The sequence below is a fragment of the Rutilus rutilus genome, assembly GCF_951802725.1.
Source record: "Rutilus rutilus genome assembly, chromosome: 3".
Taxonomy (NCBI): Eukaryota; Metazoa; Chordata; class Actinopteri; order Cypriniformes; family Leuciscidae; genus Rutilus; species Rutilus rutilus.
The window spans coordinates 56,915,546-56,937,358 of record NC_140211.1 but is presented as its reverse complement, the minus strand read 5'-3'; the positions used below and the strand labels follow the sequence as shown (position 1 = coordinate 56,937,358).

The following is a 21,813-nucleotide window of genomic DNA, read 5'->3' as shown; positions in this document are numbered from 1 at the left end:
GATATATTGATCTCTCCTGCCACTGAAGCGAGATCTGTGTCTGTCAAGAAGAGATGCTTAAATGAGAACACTAGTGTACTATTTATGAAGGCTATATCCTTAACACCAAGCATATCTGCAGATTCTGTTGATTTTCTCCTTGATTCTTTTAACTCAAAAGTTAAAAGTGTAATTGATGAAATTGCTCCTGTGAAAGTCAGGAAGAAGAGTGGCAGGCAAAAAGCACCTTGGAGAAACTCAACAGCAGTGCAAAATATGAAAAGACAATGCAGAAAAGTAGAGCGCATGTGGCGGAAGACAAAACTTGTAGTCCATTATAACATCTACAAAGACAGCCTTCATGCTTTCAATATGGAACTAGGCAAAGCTAGACAGACTTTCTTCTCAAATATTATAAACAGTAATTTAAACAACACACGCACTCTTTTTGCTACTGTAGAGAGACTGACAAACCCCCCAAGCCAGATTCCCAATGAAATGCTCTCAGACAACAAGTGCAGTGAGTTTGCTTCTTTCTTCTCTGAGAAAATCAATAATATCAGAAAGGCGATCAGCACATCCTTGAGGTGCACTGGGGTCAGACAGATCAGACCACCTGAGAAAGTAGTTACTATGTCTGACTTCAAAGAAATTGATGGTAAAATTTTGGAAGAAACCGTACAGCACCTTAAAACATCAACCTGCGCCCTTGACACACTTCCCACATCTTTTTTCAAAAGTGTGTTAAACAGTCTAGAAGCAGATCTTCTAGAAGTGGTAAATGCTTCACTTCACTCTGGTAGTTTTCCGAACTCCCTGAAAACTGCAGTTGTCAAGCCCCTCCTGAAAAAGAGCAATCTGGATAAGACCATATTAAGCAACTATAGACCGATCTCAAATCTTCCTTTCATAGGCAAGATCATTGAAAAAGTTGTCTTCAATCAGCTGAACAAATTCTTGAGCTTGAATGGATCCTTTGACCATTTTCAATCTGGTTTCCGACCACACCACAGCACAGAGACAGCGCTCATAAAGATAATAAACGATATTCGCTTAAATACTAATTCAGGCAAATTATCAGTGCTGGTGCTACTCGCATTTGACACTGTCGATCATAACATACTTCTTGACAGGCTGGAAAACTGGGTGGGGCTTTCTGGGATAGTCCTAAAATGGTTCAGGTCATACTTAGATGGGAGAGGTTATTATGTGAGTATAGGAGACCATAAGTCTGAGTGGACATCCATGACATGCGGAGTCCCTCAAGGCTCAATTCTTGCACCACTCCTGTTCAACCTGTATATGCTCCCAATGAGCCAAATAATGAGAAAGAACCAAATCTCTTACCACAGCTATGCAGACGACACACAGATCCACTTAGCCCTATCGCCTAATGACTACAGCCCCATTGACTCCCTGTGCCAATGCATTGATGAAGTAAACAGTTGGATGTGTCAAAACTTTCTTCAATTAAACAAAGACAAAACTGAAGTTATTGCGTTTGGAAACAAAGATGAAGTTCTTAAGGTGAACGCATACCTTCACTCTAGGGGTCAAACAACCAAAAATCAAGTCAGGAATCTTGGTGTGACACTAGAGTCAGACCTTAGTTTCAGTAGTCATGTCAAAGCAATAACTAAATCAGCATACTATCATCTGAGAAATATTGCAAGAATTAGATGTTTTGTTTCCAGACAAGACCTAGAGAAACTTGTTCATGCTTTCATCACCAGCAGGGTGGATTATTGTAATGGTCTCCTCACTGGCCTTCCCAAAAAGACCATAAGACAGTTGCAGCTCATACAGAACGCTGCCGCCAGGATTCTGAGCAGAACCAGAAAATATGAACATATCACACCAGTCCTCAGGTCTTTACACTGGCTCCCAGTTAAATTTAGGATTGATTTTAAAGTATTATTACTGCTATATAAATCATTCAATGGCCTAGGACCTCAATATATTGCAGATATGCTCACTGAATATAAACCCAACAGATTACTCAGATCATTAGGATCATATCAGCTAGAAATACCAAGGGTTCACTCTAAGCATGGTGAGTCTGCTTTTAGCTATTATGCCAGCCGCAGCTGGAACCAGCTTCCAGAAGAGATCAGACGTGCTCCTACAGTAATCACATTCAAATCCAGACTCAAAACACATCTGTTTAGCTATGCATTTACTGAATGAGCACTGTGCCACTGTTCGTCCGACTGTTTGTACTGTACTGTATTTTATTTTCTAAACTGTTTTAATTATTTCTTTTATTATTTTAATTTCTTCTATGTAAAGCACTTTGAATTGCCATTGTGTATGAAATGTGCTATATAAATAAACTTGCCTTGCCTTGCCTTGCCTTGCTATAACACTCATACTAATACATATGGTTCGTCCTATGTCATTGTATGTCCATGTCAAATAAAATCAATTCAATTCAATACTGAAGGAGCTTATATTACAGTGATTGTCACGTTTTGCTGATAAGAACCCAAGTGCAGACAGTACTTTCATAAAACACGGTTTATTTACAAACGGAAAACAAGGACCCACAATGGGGCGAAAAAAATAGTTCGTAGGTGGAAGTCCAGAGTGGATAGGTGGAACAAAAGTCTTAGACTCACTGGACGTGGGCGCGGATTGAGGACACGGAAACCGGGCAATTCTGGGTGGAGACACATGAGGTACAGTCTTGGGAGGGACAGGTCTGGGTAAAACAGAAACGGGTAATCGGGGAAACAACATTGGACAAAACAGATGTTGCTGCAGCTAGCAGAGGAGACGAAACAGAACCCAAAACTGGGGGCGTTGCAGCCCGCAACGGAACTGGGACGGGGTACAACAGACGACTCGGCATGGACAGTCCTAGACTGCTTAGCTGGGATAGGGCTTGGCTTGGTCACTCTCCCATCTACCTCAGCAAGGACAGGACTGACAGCAGCGGCCTGGAGAATCGGCACAGAGCCGGAAAGGGACTGAGACGGCGGACCTGAAGTTCTCTTCTTTCTCCTCCTTGACCGCGGGGCAGGAGCCATAGCCGGCCCTATGATCGGTACCGTGATCCCCACAGTGGCCGTTGCTAAAGCTGGAGGACCCTTCGCAGGCGTCGAAGTGGAGAGAACATGGTTGCGAAGCGTTGACATGGCTAAGACGCGACTCTCCGGGATCACAGGCAATATGGAAGATGGCACTGTCCTCGTGGGGTCCTGCCGCTCCTTTCGACACACATGGTCCACCACTTCACGGAACGGGCGTCGGATCAGCCCCTCCCGTTCAGTCAGCGGAGGATGTACATTGAGCCCCGCGATGAAGTAGGAGTTTAGGAGGATCTCCGGCGTGAAATTGCTCCTCTCTTCTAGGCCCTGGGCATATCTCTCCAGGGACTTCTCTCGGACCCACAATGGGGCAAACAAACATAAATAAACGGAACTAGAAACTTGACGATGACAAACAGGAACTCTGACGATAACTAGACTTGACAATAAATATGAACTGGAACTCACAGACAGATTACAAAGCTCACAGAACCAGATGATAACAAGACGAACAAGCCCTGAGAAACAAACACAGGGATCTTACATAGGACACATAATCACAAGAGTACAGGTGACACTGATGAACATCAATACTAACGAGGGACCAAGGGGTGTGGTAAGGACACATAATCACAAGTCACAGGTGACACTAATAAAACATTAACTGACAAGGAAACAAGGTAAGGACACAACACATAGCCCAAAACAACCGGCCATGTGCTTGCACACAAAACAAGAGACAAGTACATGACAGTGATAGGCATCGTATTCCTATAGGTAGACGTGGATCAGCTGAGAGTCACTGATGCGAGCTTGACTAACGTGACCTGCCAGAACTGACGCCACGCTTGATATTGCTTCAATGAGAAATTGTGATTTGTTGTTATTAGCTATACACATGTTTGTTTGTTTTGTTTGCTTTGTTTGCCTCTTGTTCAGTTTAATTAAATAAAATGATTCAGTCTTATACTGTGCAACATTTTCACTTTCAGAATCATCAAAGCAGAGGGCTACATAATATATGTGTGTGTACTGTGTATTATTATTTTGTATATATAAATACACACAAATGCATGTATTTAAGAAATATTTGCATGTATATATTGTATATATATATTTATACATAATTTATATTATATATAAATATAAGTATTTTATATATAAATAATGTAATGGATTATTTTTCACAATTAATATCGTTCCAAGCTATTCTATATCCTATCCAGGACGTAAAATAGCCCCGCGATAACTATAGAGCCTATCCTATAGTTGTGCCATTTAAGAGTTAGATGATCAGTCTTTACAACTTCGTATTCTATTATAAAGATAATAAACCACACTCATAATAGTTGAACATAAGAATAGTTCATTATAATGACAATAGATGTCCCCGTTGTAATATAAGTCTATCTTTTTAGGTACCCTTGAACCGTGTTTGTTATACAACAATAACCCTGTCGTAACTGCCTCTTTGGCTAGGCTTATTAAATCAATCAAATATCACAGTGCATATATTTTCTTTTTAGAAAAGAGATGCTCACCTATCCTGTGATGTCTTTCTTCAGTTGTGGGTCTTCCTGATCCCGTGTGAAGAAAGAGTACTCAAAAATCCAAGTTCCAGTTAGGGTGACCACCTGCTAATAAGCCCAAGGGGGGACAATGGGTATGTTTCTGAGGGACAATGTGGGACACTGCCTGGCGCGGCGGTGCCCCACTGGCAGACTCACTGATAGTGGTTTACCCATTTCTAGCACATACCACCTTGCATAGTATTAATAATGCCCTATTCTTCTAAACGTGTAATTTTTGATGTATGCTCATGAATAGGCCAACCAATGTGTGTGTTTTTTCTAAATAAAGACTCATAATATTTTGAACATTCAATGAATTGACAGATGTACTTCCACTTAAGATTTACTATTTAATTTTATTTATTTTTCATTACAATTTATTTATTTTAAATAAATTAATAAATTATAATATAAATGTATAGGATTAACAGGAATTGTAGTTGCTCAACACCACAGGAACAATTACAAAAAAAGTATTTAAAAAAAAAAAAATACGATTGACCTCGTATTCCCCTCCCTCCATGTCCGATTGAGAAGGACGTTTTGCAAAGGTCACAAAAAGCCCTCTCAGTATCCCCCTCAACACCTTTCAGCCACAAATATTAATTTCCCCATTCTTGTTTCTTGTACTCACACCTTCTCTTTTTAATTGATGATGGCGTTGCCGCTCAGCCAGTCTCTCTCTCGAATTTTTCGAATTGGAAAGCGCGCATCTAAGTTCCTTCCTTCCCAGTGTGTCTGGTATGCGCGTGCGTACGCTGTCATGACAACAACGAAAAAGTTGACAACCTAGTCAGCAGTTCAACTGAGGGGTTTGTGTGGCAACAATAGCGTGCTGAAATGCCAAGTAATGTTCGTTTGTCTGCTTGGGGCTCGAGTATATAGAGCGACCAACTTTTTTTTGAGCAAGCATAGATTATGCGTGACACGGTCTCAATTTGCGTGACGCGTGAATTGGGCTTCAAACGCTGTGCGCGCACGCGCTACGCGGGACGGGTGGTCACCCTAGTTCCAGTCCAATGATTATAATAAATGTTTAACAATATTTATTAAAAGAATCAAAGTAAAAAGAATACTTGTTACAGATTATAATATAAGTACTAGTCTAACAGAGGAATATTTAGCTAGAGCATATGGCTTCTTGCGCTCGGAAAAGCTGGAGTTCCGAGTTGAGGATGCAAGGACGAGCGTCGAATCTTTTTGGTCCTCTTCCTTTTATAGTCCGATTTCAGGTGTCTTCATCATATTTACTGTAAGGCACACATGATCTCAACATTACATGAACAACTGCTGTCTTCAGCTTGACTCTAACAATTTTCTCGATCTCCGCATGATTGTCCAGTCAGCGGTACTTCCCCAGAAGATACAATAGCCTCTCTGTATATATAGACAAAGAAACCTTCTCATCGCTCTCTCATGTGATTCTGAAAGTAGCAGCAATGGGCAAAAACTCTTAATTAAATACAGTAATGTTAAACAGTCATGTGTTTTAGTAACCCAGAAAGCACATCTGCAGCATTATTAGTTACAGGTTTTTTATTATGACCCTTCCTGCGCTGCCTTCTATTTTGGGGGTTGGGTGAAGTGAATGAAATGCCACCCTCAGATGGAACCTCGTGATTTATCATTACAACCCCTTTTGGCATTGAATGAGCTTCTTTAATCCTTCTGGTTTTGTTTAACCTAGGTTTTCGTTTCAGTTTACCCACAAAATCTCTTACACCAAATCTATCCATTTTGCTTACAAAATCAGTACAATAAACGCTTGGGGTAAGGCCGTCAAATTCTATCTGGTACAGGCGATGACTGATCCCATCATTTTTACATATCATCACTTTTAATGAATTGGCCTGATCCTGGCTCATCCCAGCTTGAAGACACCAGGTTCTCAGACTCTGGATAACCTTCTGCCTGTCCCATGGTTTGAGTGCCGACTGCCACTGAAACTCCTGTGGTTTTCGCCAGACTTTGAGCAGTTTGTCCAGATTTATCTGGTTTACTGCGAAGATTAGTCCTCTTTCGGCCAAGTCCAAAGTTAGTGGTACCACCGTCCACTTTCCCGGGGCCTTTGATATCAGGACTTTCTGTGGGGACATACACACAGCTATATTTGAATTTCTGTCTAGCACCTATGGGTTGGCTGAGGTTATCCGAAATCCAATGCCTGTAAACAATCCCTATTATTTGTTTCAAGCCTCCATTTTTCTTTTTCTTTTGATATACTCTTGTTTTTAAGTGATATGTGGTAGCCGTATAATTATTCATTGATCCAGCCTGTATTGCGAGAATTTCACTGGCCTTACAACATTTAAATTTCATTGCCATGCACCATTTTATATAACTCTTTGAAACCCATGGGCCGTTACGGTTCATTCTTCTTCCTCGTTGAGTTACAGTCACTTGTCCAATTTTATCCATTGTTACATTTTGGATTGCAGTACAATTTGAACAGAGGTCTTGCCACTGATTCATCAAAAAACATCTTATTCTTAAGCCTCCTGGAAGCTTTCCACATATAACACAGTTTGTCTGTTTTTTAACCACATTTCTTGTTCCACACATTTCATCTGAGATGTAGTCGTAGAATCTTTTCCTCTGGTTTTCAGGAGTTGAACCCTATTTGCAAGTTACAAAAGGGTTTGTCAGCTCAATATTGAGACAATATTCTTTACCGGCTTTTATCAGTTTTGTTACATAAACCCAATCATTACTAACTATCATTAGTGCTATACCACACATTACATAATCATCATAGTAGTTTGTAATCACCATTATCATAAGTGCAGTTGTAATTACAGTTATTTAATGTACAGTTCTTTTTTACACCTTCAATTTCTACTCTCCTTGTGGAAAGTATTATAAGATACAAAATCACCAATAGTGTAGAAAAGAGTACTATGTACTTTACAGATTGGATTTTTTAAGATAATACTTTAGTAAACCACATGAACCAAGTATTATCTTAAGTAATTTCAATCTGGTCATGCCTCTAAGTCCAAAAATGGATTTTACCTTAGGGCTTTTCACAACTTGTCCAATTATCATGCTTGCCAGATTTTAGCCTTTTCTCCAATTTAAATGAGGCTATGTTACATATTGCAATTGGGATTTGTTATAACCCTTGTAAACCCCCTATCAACAATATCCAATAAAAGATCAAAATTACATTGTAGATTATAATTTGAAATTTATTTACCGGCACTTCAGGACAAGTTGTCACACTGGAATTGTTTTCCCAATTTTGTCTGGTTGTTGGAGCCATCGTTCAGGTTTCTCAAAAATTGCTTAGTCGGTTGATCTGTTCGGTCTGATGGATTTCAGGAGAATGAATTGATTTTACGAGCTCCTAACTTTTATGTTCGTAAGTAATTTAGCCGTAGGCAATTCTCCTTCACTCTCATTCTCGGATTCTGAAAGATCAGCTGACAGTCGAATCTTCCTATATTTGGCTTGGGCAGCTAACCGTTTTAGTTTTCTACAATGTATGCATATTTTCACTAATTTAATTAGGATGCTTATTACTACAATGATTACCATTGTTCCTCCTATGCAGTAGAGTACAGTTTTTATTATTTTCCATGTGTCTGTCATTATATCCCATACACTCTGGGCCACTTTTTTTATTTTTTCACCCATATCTACAAATGCTGTTTTTACTATCTTCCCAATCAATTTGATAAGAGTTACTTCAGAAGGGCTTCTGGTTTTTGACCAATAGTCCAATCGATGTACCCAATGCGCCCCAAGGCTCTCCGATTCTGTCCAATCATCAATTGGGTGTAATAATTCTTTCCACTCACTTATATATTTAATATAAGGCATAATAGCACAAATTTTTCTTATCTGGTTTTCGCCAACCATTTGCTTCAGAATCAGGGGAGTGATCTGCAAGTTTTCTCCTGCCCAGAGGGCGCCTTCCATGGCTTCGAAGCCACATGACATGTGATTTCTATCAATGCTACCCTTTATGCTCCTAGCTCCATACGATTGCATTATGGGAGCACTGAAAGTCATGTGTTGCCAGTTGTCAAATAGGCTCCCTTTGCATAAATATGTTGTTTCTACCCTGTCACTCCAGAATTCGGTTTTATAATTATCCGTCCTTTCACCTACCATTAATACTTCTGTTCCCAAGTCGAATTCTTTAACACACTTAAGTTTATATGCTATCCTCTTTCCTTTTGAAGATTTTACAATATCGAAATTGTCTCGTCTGCTGCAGGGTCCTCCATACCAACTTGTGACATTACATTTTTTCCTGAAGTCCCCTTGAGTGGGTCTAATATATACTTTACTCTGAGTCCCCCATGAATAACTATCTGGGTCAGATACTTTTAAGTAATAACCACTTTCCCATTGACCTATTCTTTGGGATTTATAGGAGTTTAAAATTTTGTGTGAACCTAGATACCTCATGTGCACCGGCCATATAAGATTAGCTTTTTTCCTTCCAGTATTTAAATCTTTAATATCTTGATGCCTTCCGTGATATCTTATGTATCCATCAGGTCTTTTAGTAATGGTGTAGTGTTTCAACGCTTCTCCTCCTTGCATCATATATAACAACAATGCACTTCTGTATTGTTGATCTATTACTTTTGTTGTTAGATATTTTGCTATTCCGGAAGTAGTTATAAGTTTTTCTGGGATTCCTGAATTTGGAAAATACTCTAGCGTATAAGGATGTCTGTAATTTCCATTCGCTCTTCTCTTTCCTTCTAATGTGGCTTTCACGGTCCATGTAGTTCTATCTGTTTCACTACCTGTTCCCTGGGTGAAATTATAATTCTTCTTTATCCATTTGTGCCACATGGTGATAGTGTCTTTTTCATATTTTTCCATAAGGGTCTGATTCCATGGAGCTTCAGCTTTTATAACACAATACCAAACTTTTTTGTTCTGACTTAATTTGTGAGCACATTGCTTTTTGTGATCAATTGTTGATCTGTCTTTGTTACTTGGCCAGATCATTTTTCCTATCCATGAACAATTTGACACCTTACTACACATCGGTGTGGCCATAGGCCTATTATAGCAGTTTATCCACTCTGTGGTTTTTGCAGGAATTATTGGTTTGTTTTCATGGACTGAATGAATTATAACTTTATCTCCGAATTCCTTCATACGAAGCCAGCGATCTATTGGTTTTGGCCCTGCGCGTTGTGCTGCAGGTGTCAGTGGACTTAAACTTGGTGATTCTATTTCTTCGGTGTTCTTCATATCATCAATCACTTCTAAGTCATTTGCCACTTCTAATTTACCTCGGTTCTCCTTGTCTAATATTTTTAGTCTTTTTATATTGTCTTTTCTTGTCTCACAATTCCATTCTAAAGTTGAGATTGTTTTTCCATACGAATATGTCCACCATACTAAGTCAAAATTTTTCACACTAATGTTTCTGGCTGCAGTAATGTCTATTTATTGCCCTTTTAATAATACATGTGTTTGATTTGGTAATTCTAGCTTATTCCATTTCATTACAGTTATCCCTTGCTCAGTCGTCGGACCGTAATCTGCAGCTGCACTTAGAAAACTTCCTTCACTAGTACAATTCCAGTATTCTGGATCTATATCTGTTATCCAGTTTCTTATTAGCTTAGCATTATTTTCAGGATTGTATAATGTTCCTGCTAAAATCAAAGGTGAACCTTTAACCATTATTGTTTGATTATAGCAGTGTAATTTAACTATTTTTTCTATTTTAGTACAAGGGTAGACAGTATAAACGTCCTCTGTCTCATTTGTTCCGAATCCAGCCAAAATGCATACAAAGAGAATGAAAGCCATACTTATTCCTATTATTATCTCCTGGAAAGTCTCTGTCCTCTCTCGATGTAGTTTTCTGTAGATGGTTTTCAGTCTCTGGCTCCTTCCCCCCCTAGGCATTTTTGGCTGTGGATTAGAGAACAAAAGGATTGCCTGTCTGACCCTAGAAGTGTTTTTTGAGCAGCCAGTCTCGAAACTTTTGTTTAAAAGGTTTAACTTCTGTCATCCACTCAATATTAAAACCCTGTATGGCGAATCCGATGTTCATGTAACCTCTGGTGCAACATAGATTCACCACCAGTTTTTTAATTATAGATGCATTGTTTTCTTCATATTTAATCTTATAACAAGCTTCCCCAGTCATAATTATTTGACTTCTGGACATTCTTGTGATGTCTGTCTCCCTTACGCCCATTTCCCATGTCCTGGTTTCGTAGTTATAGTCTGTAATTAGGAAGGTCATGTTCTTAATTTCATTAATAACAAGTTGTTCGGCTGAGCTGCATTCATACTGACCCTGTCTTTTCACAAAGATAGTTTTGTTTGGTTCATTCAGATTATGTGAGACAACTCTCTCCCACGAATCCAAACAAGTGATTTGTTCCAGAATCTGGCCTAATACGGAACCTTTCTCCAGCTGGTCCGTATAGGAGGGATTTCCTAATCCTGACAATTCACAATATCGATATAGCCATGCTAGTTCGTTTTCTTCCATTAATTGTATAGGATTGCTGACCCATGCTGTCATAATCTTCCCTTGTGAAACACATCCCATGGCTAATTTAGATTTACGGGTTAGCCAGACTTCTTTCTTACTGACAGTCTGGACCCATTGTCGCTCTTCTAGCTTTTCACATCTGTTACATAGTTTTAATTCTGATTCCTTAAATGTACAGGAACATTTTGTGCCTAGTAAAATTATTTTTTCTTGACATAATTTACATGTTCGGCAGACACAACTGGTTTCTCCTCGTTGTATCTTTTGAATGACCCATTTTTGTTTACCTAGTCTGCAGTTTCCGCATACAGAAATCTCTCCCAAGGCGCAGTCGCCGATTTTACCTTCAGGATTGTACCAGGGGAAAAGGTTATGCTCCCCCATGGTAGAGAGTGTTTTTAAGCTCATTTTGGTTGGTCGAGACTCATTCGGACCTTCCCAAAGTAATTCTGCTATGTCTGCTGCTTCACAAATACAACAGCTTGTGAAGGGTATCAATTTACTTATGGTACCTTCAGGGCAATCTTCATGCCATTTTTTAACTCTTAGCAGTGCATATGCCTCATTTTGACATTTGACCCATCCTGTTTTGGATTCAATAATGGACTCAAATACTACCTTTTTCATCATTATGCTTTGATTAGGTCCCTTAAAGACCAAATGCCGTTATTTTCTAATTGTACAGTTGTGTTCGAAGTGACTTTTGTAACCGTATCCACGGTTCCAGTTTTATGTCTAAATCTTTTACCTCTGATTTTATGCAGTATAATTACTTTATCGCCTACCTTAAACGGATTGGCGTTATAATTTTCCTGCTCAGGCTGATCTTCGATTTTGAGTTCACTCGGTTTGATTCTGTAATTTAGAAAATGTGTGCATTGATCAATCAAAGTATCCCATTCTCCTACGTGTTCGTTCTTGATGAAAAATTGTTTAATTTGTTTAACAGCGTTTTCCGCTATCCCGTTAGATTCCGGTGTGTACTTCACACTTTTAATTAATTTTACTCCGATCTTATCGCAATATTCTTCCACTTCCTTTCCTGTCAGATTTGGAGCATTGTCACCCTTAATTTTATTTGGTGGTCCTCTGAACCTTATCCATTCTCTTAGTGCTTGTACGACTACCGAACTAGTAGCTTGTTTGCATGGGTAAATCTGCAAAAAGTTAGAACAACTATCTACAATTACTAGGAAATAACAGTTTTTTTATTTCGTCTGAGGTCTGAGTGGGCCAGCCCAGTCTAAAGATATCTCTTCATTTTCTTTATCTGTCTTTATTTTTCCATATTCATTAAACCTGCTGTTCATAACTTTCCTACATTCAGGACATTTTTTCCTGATTGTAAGGTAGGTAGCTTTTAGATTTTGTATATTAAGACCTGTGGCTTTACAATACTTTGCTAAATAAGCTAGACTAGGGTGCATTAGATCTTTGTGAAGTTTGTCAACAATTTTATTCTCACTTGCTTTAGTGATAACTTTAATAGTTTTTGTTGTTCTAATCGTCTTATGTCTAATATATTTGTCCACTTCAGCATTACCTTTGGCAGCTGATGTAGTTTGTACTGTGTGACTGCTTTGGTGCAGCACTTGTGGTTTAATTTCTTCTAATAATATTGCTATTTCTTTCCACAAACTATCCTGTTTTAATGGCTTTCCCTTGGCGGTGCAAAAGCCATTCAGTTTCCAAGTGGACACATGCTCTGTCAGTGCTTTGTAAACATAATCACTATCCGTCACGATGAGGGGCTCAATTGTTGATGTCGATTTCATATGCCTTAAGGCTTCTAACACGGCTGTCACTTCAGCCAGTTGTGCTGAGTCTTCCTTAGACAATTGCCCCTTTTGTTTGAAAACTATTTTTCCTTTTTCTTTCCTAATGAAACCCCACCAAACTTCCTCATTTTCCTTAGAGCCATCTGTAAAATAACAAATATTAGCCCCTTTTGGGATTTCTGTTATTTTGTCTTTTTTATTCAGTTTACTTTGTCCAAAAATGATTTGAGTATCATGTAGCAATTTAGTCCACTTTGCCCATGTGAATTGATGAATCTTGGGTGCTTCGCTCACTAGGTTTTTGGATTCCCTCACTAGCTGAGCAATGCCTTCACCTTTCGATTCTACAATTATTTGTTGCTCAAGGGCTAGGGTTTTAATTGGTATCAAGCATTTAGCAATACTGGCTAAGATGTCAGTTGCTGACTTTGGTTCTTGTTTTAGCTGATTAGCAGGTTTTGGGTATGACATGAATTGAATTGGATTTTTCCTATCTTTTTCATTATACAATACCAATTCTATTTCATCAGCAGTATTTTCAACACTTACCACTAGGTTTTGATCTGGTTCTCGTCTTGCTATTTTACCTGAGTCCAGTGCTAAGTCAATTAATTTTAGCCTAATATTTTCTAATTCATTGTTCCAGTTGAATTCATTTCCTTTTGTGGCCCCATAAAGAGGTTTAGCCAATTTTGCATATCCTGGTATCAGATCCCTGATAAAATTCATGTGTCCCATGAAACTTTGTAAACCTTTTAGGTTTTTTGGGATGTTTTGTCTCATATCTTCCAATTTTTCTCTGGTAGTTTTTGAGAGTCCTCTATCCATTCCTGATGTTGCAAAACCTAAAAAATCTACTTCTTCTTTTCCTATTTCGATCTTTTTGTAGCTGGGCTTAAAACCTGCTGTGATCAATCTAGTGAGCACTTCATCTACAATTTTCAGGTGTTCCTCGGGGTCATCGTTTATAATTAAAAGGTCATCAATGTAAACTGTTACAGGTAAATGTTTCATTAGCGTGACGACTATTGATTGAAAAGCGTTTGGGCTATTTAAATAGCCTTGGGGGAGCCTTGTGTAACAATAGGCTTTTGATCGGCAGGTAAACGCAGTTTTAGCCATACTGTTTTCAGTCAATGGAACTGTCCAAAAACCGTTTGCTAGGTCAATTTTAGTCAATATTCTACCTTTAGGTAAACCGTTGGTCACATCTTTTGCATTAATTAAGTATCTCCTATCTGGTAAAGTTCTCAACGGGCCTGAAAATAACAACCCGACCCGACCCGGCCCGTGGCTTTTAAAGCCCGGACCCGATGTAACCCGACACATCAACATGAATTATCTGGCCGAACCCGGCCCGCGGCCCGACGCCGCGTCGGATTTTTTTTTTTCTCATACACGTATTATCATGACCAGCAGACGGAAATTCAAATCAACCTTTAATGTTCACGCCTTTTAACAATACAAACAACTGAAACAATAAACTTTAAATATATAAATAGGCTGTAGTAGTGACGGTGAATTCACCTGAGGCAAGTTTACTTTTCACCAACTCCATCTTCTTCTCCAGGCTAAAGGCGTGCACGCAGTGGCGTCAGGTCTGCCCCCGCCCCTCTCCGTGATGCACGTTGCACGCAGCAGCCAGACTTTCTTTACGGTGAACAGCAGCGATGATTAATAAATGTTGTTTTTTTTTCACTGACTGGAAAAGATTAAGCCCGAGGTCCGACCCGACCCGAGTCATTTGATTATATTTTCGACCCGAACCCGGCCCGAACCCGCGGCTCCCGTCGGGTTTGTCGGGCCGACCCGACCCGTTGAGAACTCTACTATCTGGTTCCGATACTTTATTCAAAGATTTGAAATTATTAACGACGCGGTAAGTTTTATCAGGTTTAATGACGGCCTGCAGCGGTGAATTAGTGATTGCGTTTTGTATTTCTTTAATCACTCCTAATTTTTCTAATTCTTTAATAGTTTCTTCAATTTCAGGTAAAGCTTTTTTATTAATTGGGTATTGCCTTTGTGGTTTATGCACACCTCCCTTTATTTCATATTCATATTCTTTTCCTAATAGGCCTACATCATTTTTAAATTTAGCTGCTCCGTGCTTATGTTTTTCCAGGATTTCTCTTAATTTGTTTTTATCAAGTATGGTTTCCTGTACCATTCTCTGTATTTCGCCGTTAAGGTCAACCATTTTCATCCATCTGATCGTTAATTCTTTATCAATTCTACCTACAATTTTAGTTGCATCTCGTAATGTCATTAGGTTTTCTGACTGGTTAGGAATAATGGCCATGTCTTTCCATAAATACCAGTCTGTATAAATTGGGCCTTGAGTTTTATTAAAACTGTATACCCTCATCCTACCTTTTTGTTTTATGGCATCTACAGGTAAGTCTGTAAGGCAACTGATTTCGGCTCCTGTATCTAAAATAAATGTCCTTCCATTATATTCTATATAAAAGAAACCGTCATGTTCTATAACTAGATCAGATTGGATGGCTGCTTTTCCTTTATGGCTGTCCTATGTTTGCTTTTGTTCAACTTGGCTATGTCTCACATATTTAGGCTTAGTTTGTTCCTTACTGTACGATTTTCCTACTTGCCTCTTCTCTGAAAGTCTGCTGGTCTGAATTGGTTCCCTTGTTCTCTCAAGGTTTTGGGCTGCCCAAAATATCTGGGTCCTTGTTGAGCATCACGGCCTTGTGATTTGATTCTCTCTGATCGTCTTAGACTTGGCTGCCTGTTGTTACTTTGGAAATTTGAATCCTGATTTCCTTTTTTCTCCGTCTCTAATTTTGATTTTCTATCATATCTTACTGCATATTTTTGTATATCCTTCCAATCTGTCTCGTATCCCCAAGATTTTAATTCTTTTAGACCTGGAAGATCCTTATCAAATTGCAGCATCTCTTCTACAGTTTCTGATGTGCTTTTCCCTTCAAGGGCTCTATTTTTGCAGAATATTAACATTCCTGTGCTTCTTATTTCTCTAAGTCTTTTTTCATACGTTTCTTTTTTAGTTTCTCTTGAAATGTTTCTTTGGTGTAGAGAAACATCATTTATTCTTAGATTTAATCCCAGTAATTGATTAATCATTAGTTCTATATCATCATCAAGGATGTTAAGTTTCCTGCCTAGCTGCACTATTCTCTGACTGTTTCTCATGTTATCTGCTGGATCAAACTTCATTCCATTGAACATCCCTATTTCTGTAGCTGTTATCGTGTGTTTAGGGCCAACTCTAGTTCTTCTTTCCAAGTTTTGTCTAAAGTCATCTCTTGAATAAACAGACTCGCTGGATACAGAGTCTTCATAGTAGTCACATTGTTCTCTATAGGCTCTCGCCTGAGGGCTATGTCCTTCTTGTTTCTTTGTCTTTACAGAGGAAGCTGCTATTTCAGCTAAGTTTATGCCTAGCCCCCCCTCTTCGGGTTTTTGGTCTTCCCTCTCTTCTCCAGAGTACTGTTAATCATGTGTAATTATTTTATTTTCTGGTGAAGTTTCTGGTAAAGATCTCCTATAATATATAGGATTTTTTAATTCATTTAAAACTTCTTTTCTGAGTTCTTTTCCTCTATTCTCTGCGAGGGTCAAGCGGAGCAGCAATGAGAGAGATTTTTGACAAGAGTCTTTTTGTTCTGCAAGCATATCGTATTTAGCCTTTATGCTTGTGTCATTCATGTCTAAAATCTCATCAGATGTTGGTCCAGTTGCTGCTAAGAACATTCTTTGCATGTATTCAGGTTCTCTTTTGAGTTTCTCTTTCAAGTTATGCCCTGGTCTTGTTAGAGTTTTTCTCCCTGCAAGATCTATGTGTTCTCTGGCATGACTACTACTCTTTCTTTCACGAGACAACGGTCTTGAATTTTTTTGATTAACTCTGTTCCTTTGTGGAATGGGTTCGTCCCACTGGCAGACTACGCTCTCTTCACCATCCCATTCAGTTTCCTCAGCTTCAGTGGTTGTATCTTCACCTCTATTTCTTGCGTGAACAGATTTATTTTTACTTTTTAAAGTATGAATTAATTCATTTGCCAGCAGTATGTATTGAAGTCCAGGACTAGCTTCTCTAAAGTCTAATCTTTTTTGAGTGCTAGTGCTAGGCTTCTCTACATCAGAATAGTAAATTTCTGTATCATGAGAATCCCTGCGTTTTCTTTGAGGCATAGCTGTTCCATCATACATAACTCTCGTTTTACCATAGAATACCTCTATACTGGAATCTGTGGTCGGTTTGTATGTTACTTCCATTCCAGTATCAAAGTGAACTTTAATTTTGTCCCCTTTTAATCTGGTGTCATTAATTCGTTCTATAATGGCCCTTACATCTACTGCTGAAGTGCAGATGAATTCCTGTCCATTATTTATCTCACAGTCTCCAATATACCAATTCTCATCTTTTTCTTTAGCTTTTTTCTGCTTTTGAAAATTATCACGTTTAGTTATAGTGATATGGTATATTGATTCTTGTTGAGGAGCTGGACATACATTTAAATCTATTGGTACTTGAGCCATTTGAGTCATTTGGGTCTTTTATTTGGAAATGCAGACTAGGAACAATTCTACCCTTTTAATCTAGGTATTTTATTTATGTTTTTTACAGATACTCACTGGTTCTGCCGCGCGGTTTCGCTTTGTCTTTTAATAGAGCGTCCTCTATTTTATTTATGCGAATTTATTTTGGGTCATTCAATCTGATTGATTATATTCACTTATTTTTCCGGGTTATAATTCTAAGACCGACGAGCCCCCATGTAATGGATTATTTTTCACAATTAATATCGTTCCAAGCTATTCTATATCCTATCCAGGACGTAAAATAGCCCCGCGATAACTATAGAGCCTATCCTATAGTTGTGCCATTTAAGAGTTAGATGATCAGTCTTTACAACTTCGTATTCTATTATAAAGATAATAAACCACACTCATAATAGTTGAACATAAGAATAGTTCATTATAATGACAATAGATGTCCCCGTTGTAATATAAATCTATCTTTTTAGGTACCCTTGAACCGTGTTTGTTATACAACAATAACCCTGTCGTAACTGCCTCTTTGGCTAGGCTTATTAAATCAATCAAATATCACAGTGCATATATTTTCTTTTTAGAAAAGAGATGCTCACCTATCCTGTGATGTCTTTCTTCAGTTGTGGGTCTTCCTGATCCCGTGTGAAGAAAGAGTACTCAAAAATCCAAGTTCCAGTCCAATGATTATAATAAATGTTTAACAATATTTATTAAAAGAATCAAAGTAAAAAGAATACTTGTTACAGATTATAATATAAGTACTAGTCTAACAGAGGAATATTTAGCTAGAGCATATGGCTTCTTGCGCTCGGAAAAGCTGGAGTTCCGAGTTGAGGATGCAAGGACGAGCGTCGAATCTTTTTGGTCCTCTTCCTTTTATAGTCCGATTTCAGGTGTCTTCATCATATTTACTGTAAGGCACACATGATCTCAACATTACATGAACAACTGCTGTCTTCAGCTTGACTGTAACAATTTTCTCGATCTCCGCATGATTGTCCAGTCAGCGGTACTTCCCCAGAAGATACAATAGCCTCTCTGTATATATAGACAAAGAAACCTTCTCATCGCTCTCTCATGTGATTCTGAAAGTAGCAGCAATCGGCAAAAACTCTTAATTCAATACAGTAATGTTAAACAGTCATGTGTTTTAGTAACCCAGAAAGCACATCTGCAGCATTATTAGTTACAGGTTTTTTATTATGACCCTTCCTGCGCTGCCTTCTATTTTGGGGGTTGGGTGAAGTGAATGAAATGCCACCCTCAGATGGAACCTCGTGATTTATCATTACAATAACAACATTTTCTTAAATACATGCATGTGTGTGTATTTATATATATATATATATATATATATATATATATATATATATATATATAAAATAATTATACACAGTACACACACACATATTATGCAAACACAAACTTTTATTTTGGATGCGATTAATCGCTATTAATCGTTGCACAGCCCTTGCACAGGAATCATTGCAAGCGATCAAGGCCGATTGTATAAACTGCTTAGACAAGTCTTACAAGTTTTAAAAGTTTTTTTTATTTTCTTTAAAACAGGTCATAACTTTAAAAGTCAGTTACATAAAAATGTAGATTAGTCTTTTATTTGAATCTAAAAAGTAAGACATTACCCATTGGCTAACTGCTAGTTGGTCAGATTATAAAGTCGGCATGAAATAAATATTCACCCTATCTAGTTTCTAAATGCATGTCATAGATCTGACAATTCATCTGTTTCATTAAAAAAATAAAAAAAAATAATTAATGGGACCTTCTGGTAAAAAAAAAAAAAACCTCTCTCATGGTGACTTGTGCAGGACTTCTCCAATCAGCCATTCATCTTAAACCATCCCCTGCAAGCTAGCATTCATCTGCCTCTTTTGGGAGTAGTGTGATCAACAAAATCTAATCAACAACTGATGCATAAAACCAAGTCCCTGTTTCTTTTTTGATAATCTATTACGCTTGCTGTCCGAAAGATAGTCTGTCAGTATTACATCTAGTGTCATTAATTGCAGTATCTACTAAAGTCTGTTGTTAAAATATCACTTTGAGATTACTTAGCTACACATTAGAGGTGCTTGTTGAGCAACACATTAATTTGTTTCTTTTAGAACCATATAGCCTATATTTACATGTTCATGATGATTTGAATCATTGAAGACATTTGTCTGGTGAGGTTTGTACTCTGAGGATTTGAGTTGTGGTTAAAGCAAATTTTTTTTTTTTTTTTTATTAAAAAAAATTAAAACAAGCTTTTTAACAAATAGGCTATCCTCTTTTGTGTTCCACAGATGGAAGTTATACAGGTTTGAAATGACATAAGGGTGACTGAATGATACAGTATAGTATTATTTTTATTTATTTTTATATTTCACCATTAAAAGTCCCCAGTCAGATTTCATTTTTCTTTTTTAGTTGTTGTTACAGTTATAGTCAGTATGTTCTTGTTTTGGCGAGTGCTCGAAGTGGGCCAGAACGTTTTAAGCTGTAAAAATACAATAAAATATAATAAATAATAAATATAATAAATATAGCCCTATGTAAAAATGTAGGGCTTATTTTAAGTCACCCCCCCAAACTGACGTATGATGAAACCCAAACCCATAGAGATAAAAATTAAATTAAATGTGAAAAAAATTAATCTTCTGCAAAGTACAAATATTTGTCATTTGGGAATAAGAATTACATCACTCCCAATTAGATAAGGTTTTTTTTTTTTTTTTATAAATAGAAAACAATGCAAATCTTTCACCAGTTTGTTTGCTTTTTAGATGCAAAGTGCCTTTCTTTGCCATCCCCTTCACCTATGCAAGTGCTGATTGCGTTTTAACCAGCATTTGAGATGAATAACCCAGGAAACAGGGAATCACCAACGTTATGTAAAAGTTGTGTAAATGTTAGAAAAAACCTTCCTAAAATAATGGTTTTGAAAAGTCTTATAATGTTTTCATACTTAAAATACATTTTCGTAATATTGAGAGAAAATGTTCTTAGAACAACATTCCCAGATAACAAAAATATGTTCTTAGAATGTTTTTCTAACATTCCCATTAAGTTATGAAAACGTTATTTCTGAATATTTTTAAAACGTTGAAAACGTCCAGTTTTTTTTTTTCCATATTAAGAAGTTAGATTCCTAATTGGAATGTTAACAAAACATTCTAAGAACATATTTTTGTTAGCTGGGAAGCTGCTCTTTGCACTTTAGTGAAGCCAGGGGAAGTCAGATAATATATATTTCATCCATCAGGCAGCATAGATGTTGTGCAGCTGATGGAAAAATATTTGGCAGGTTTTGTTTTTTGCATGTTTCAGTTAACAGCTGCTAAGGGTTTGGACGAATTTCATTATAGTTTTTGATAACTTGAGAGAAGCGAATGATTTTGATCTCCTCTGGTTTAGATTTTTTGTCATCCCACAGATACTCGGGTGAAAGCAGTTTAGTGGGTTTGTTATAAAGGAAGTACTTGTTCAAATGAGACTCCTCCTGCCATGCTGCCTCAATGGATTTAGATGCATCAATGTCCAGCTGCTCCCGGCAGGTTTTAACAAGCTGATATACGTCTTTCACTAAGCCACCGATCACAGCCCCGCCATAATAATAATCACCCTCAGCAGAAGGAATGAAAGCTTGAGACTCTGGTCGGCGTTCATATGTGAATTGTTCACGAGCCGTAACATAAAACCAAGGATGTATGACACCTACCAGACGACTCAAAGTCTCCACCCCCCAGCGACCATAAAACTTTGAATCCACATCAAGGCTGAAAATATAGTCGGCTTCATTGAAAAGTCGACTCTCAATCAGTTTCTCCAGTCTTGCCATCCTGCTCAAACTGATATCCTGCCATCTGTTAGAACTAGGGACTGTCAACACCGTCAAAGTATGTTCTTCACTCAGTTTCACTGCAGGAACCTGTTCTGGTTGATCAGTGAACACATAATAATGCACACGAAATCCAACAAAGTAATTCTGCTCTGCAGACTCCAGGAAATCTTTAAGAAACTGTGTATACCTGAAAAACAGAGGGAGAGTGACAAAATTGTAAGCAATAAACTGGCAAAATATTAGAATCTCAGTTTATTAAGAAAGACCATACAATGAACTCAAATATATTGTACATTCACCCTGAGTTACCTCTGCTTTTAGATCTGAAAGTTAATGTTATCCATTTATTTTAACATAATAAATATTACTTAACTTAATATTACCATAAACTTAACCTTAACCAGAAATGCTGCATAAACTGCTTTCTGGAATACCCCACATGGTTCAATTGCAGCTAAACGTTTATTTAATAACAATAATAACAAAAGAATACAGACATAAGACAAAACATCCATGCAAGAAAAAGACCTGACACTGAACACTGGAAACAAGAGGGCTAAATACACAAGGAATAATCAGGTTAACAAAA

The 21,813-nt window shown here is 37.8% G+C and overlaps 1 protein-coding gene across 1 annotated transcript in view; it reads right to left on the bottom strand.

The window, feature by feature from the left end:
- Nucleotides 1-20,118: 20,118 nt before the first annotated feature.
- Nucleotides 20,119-21,813, bottom strand: part of LOC311287956 (globoside alpha-1,3-N-acetylgalactosaminyltransferase 1-like) — a 59,160-nt gene continuing 57,465 nt past the window's right edge. The window contains exon 8 of the mRNA XM_084405083.1: nucleotides 20,119-21,411. Coding sequence (XP_084261209.1) covers nucleotides 20,721-21,411 — 691 coding nt within the window. The 3' untranslated portion in view covers nucleotides 20,119-20,720. The remainder of the gene's footprint in view (nucleotides 21,412-21,813) is intronic.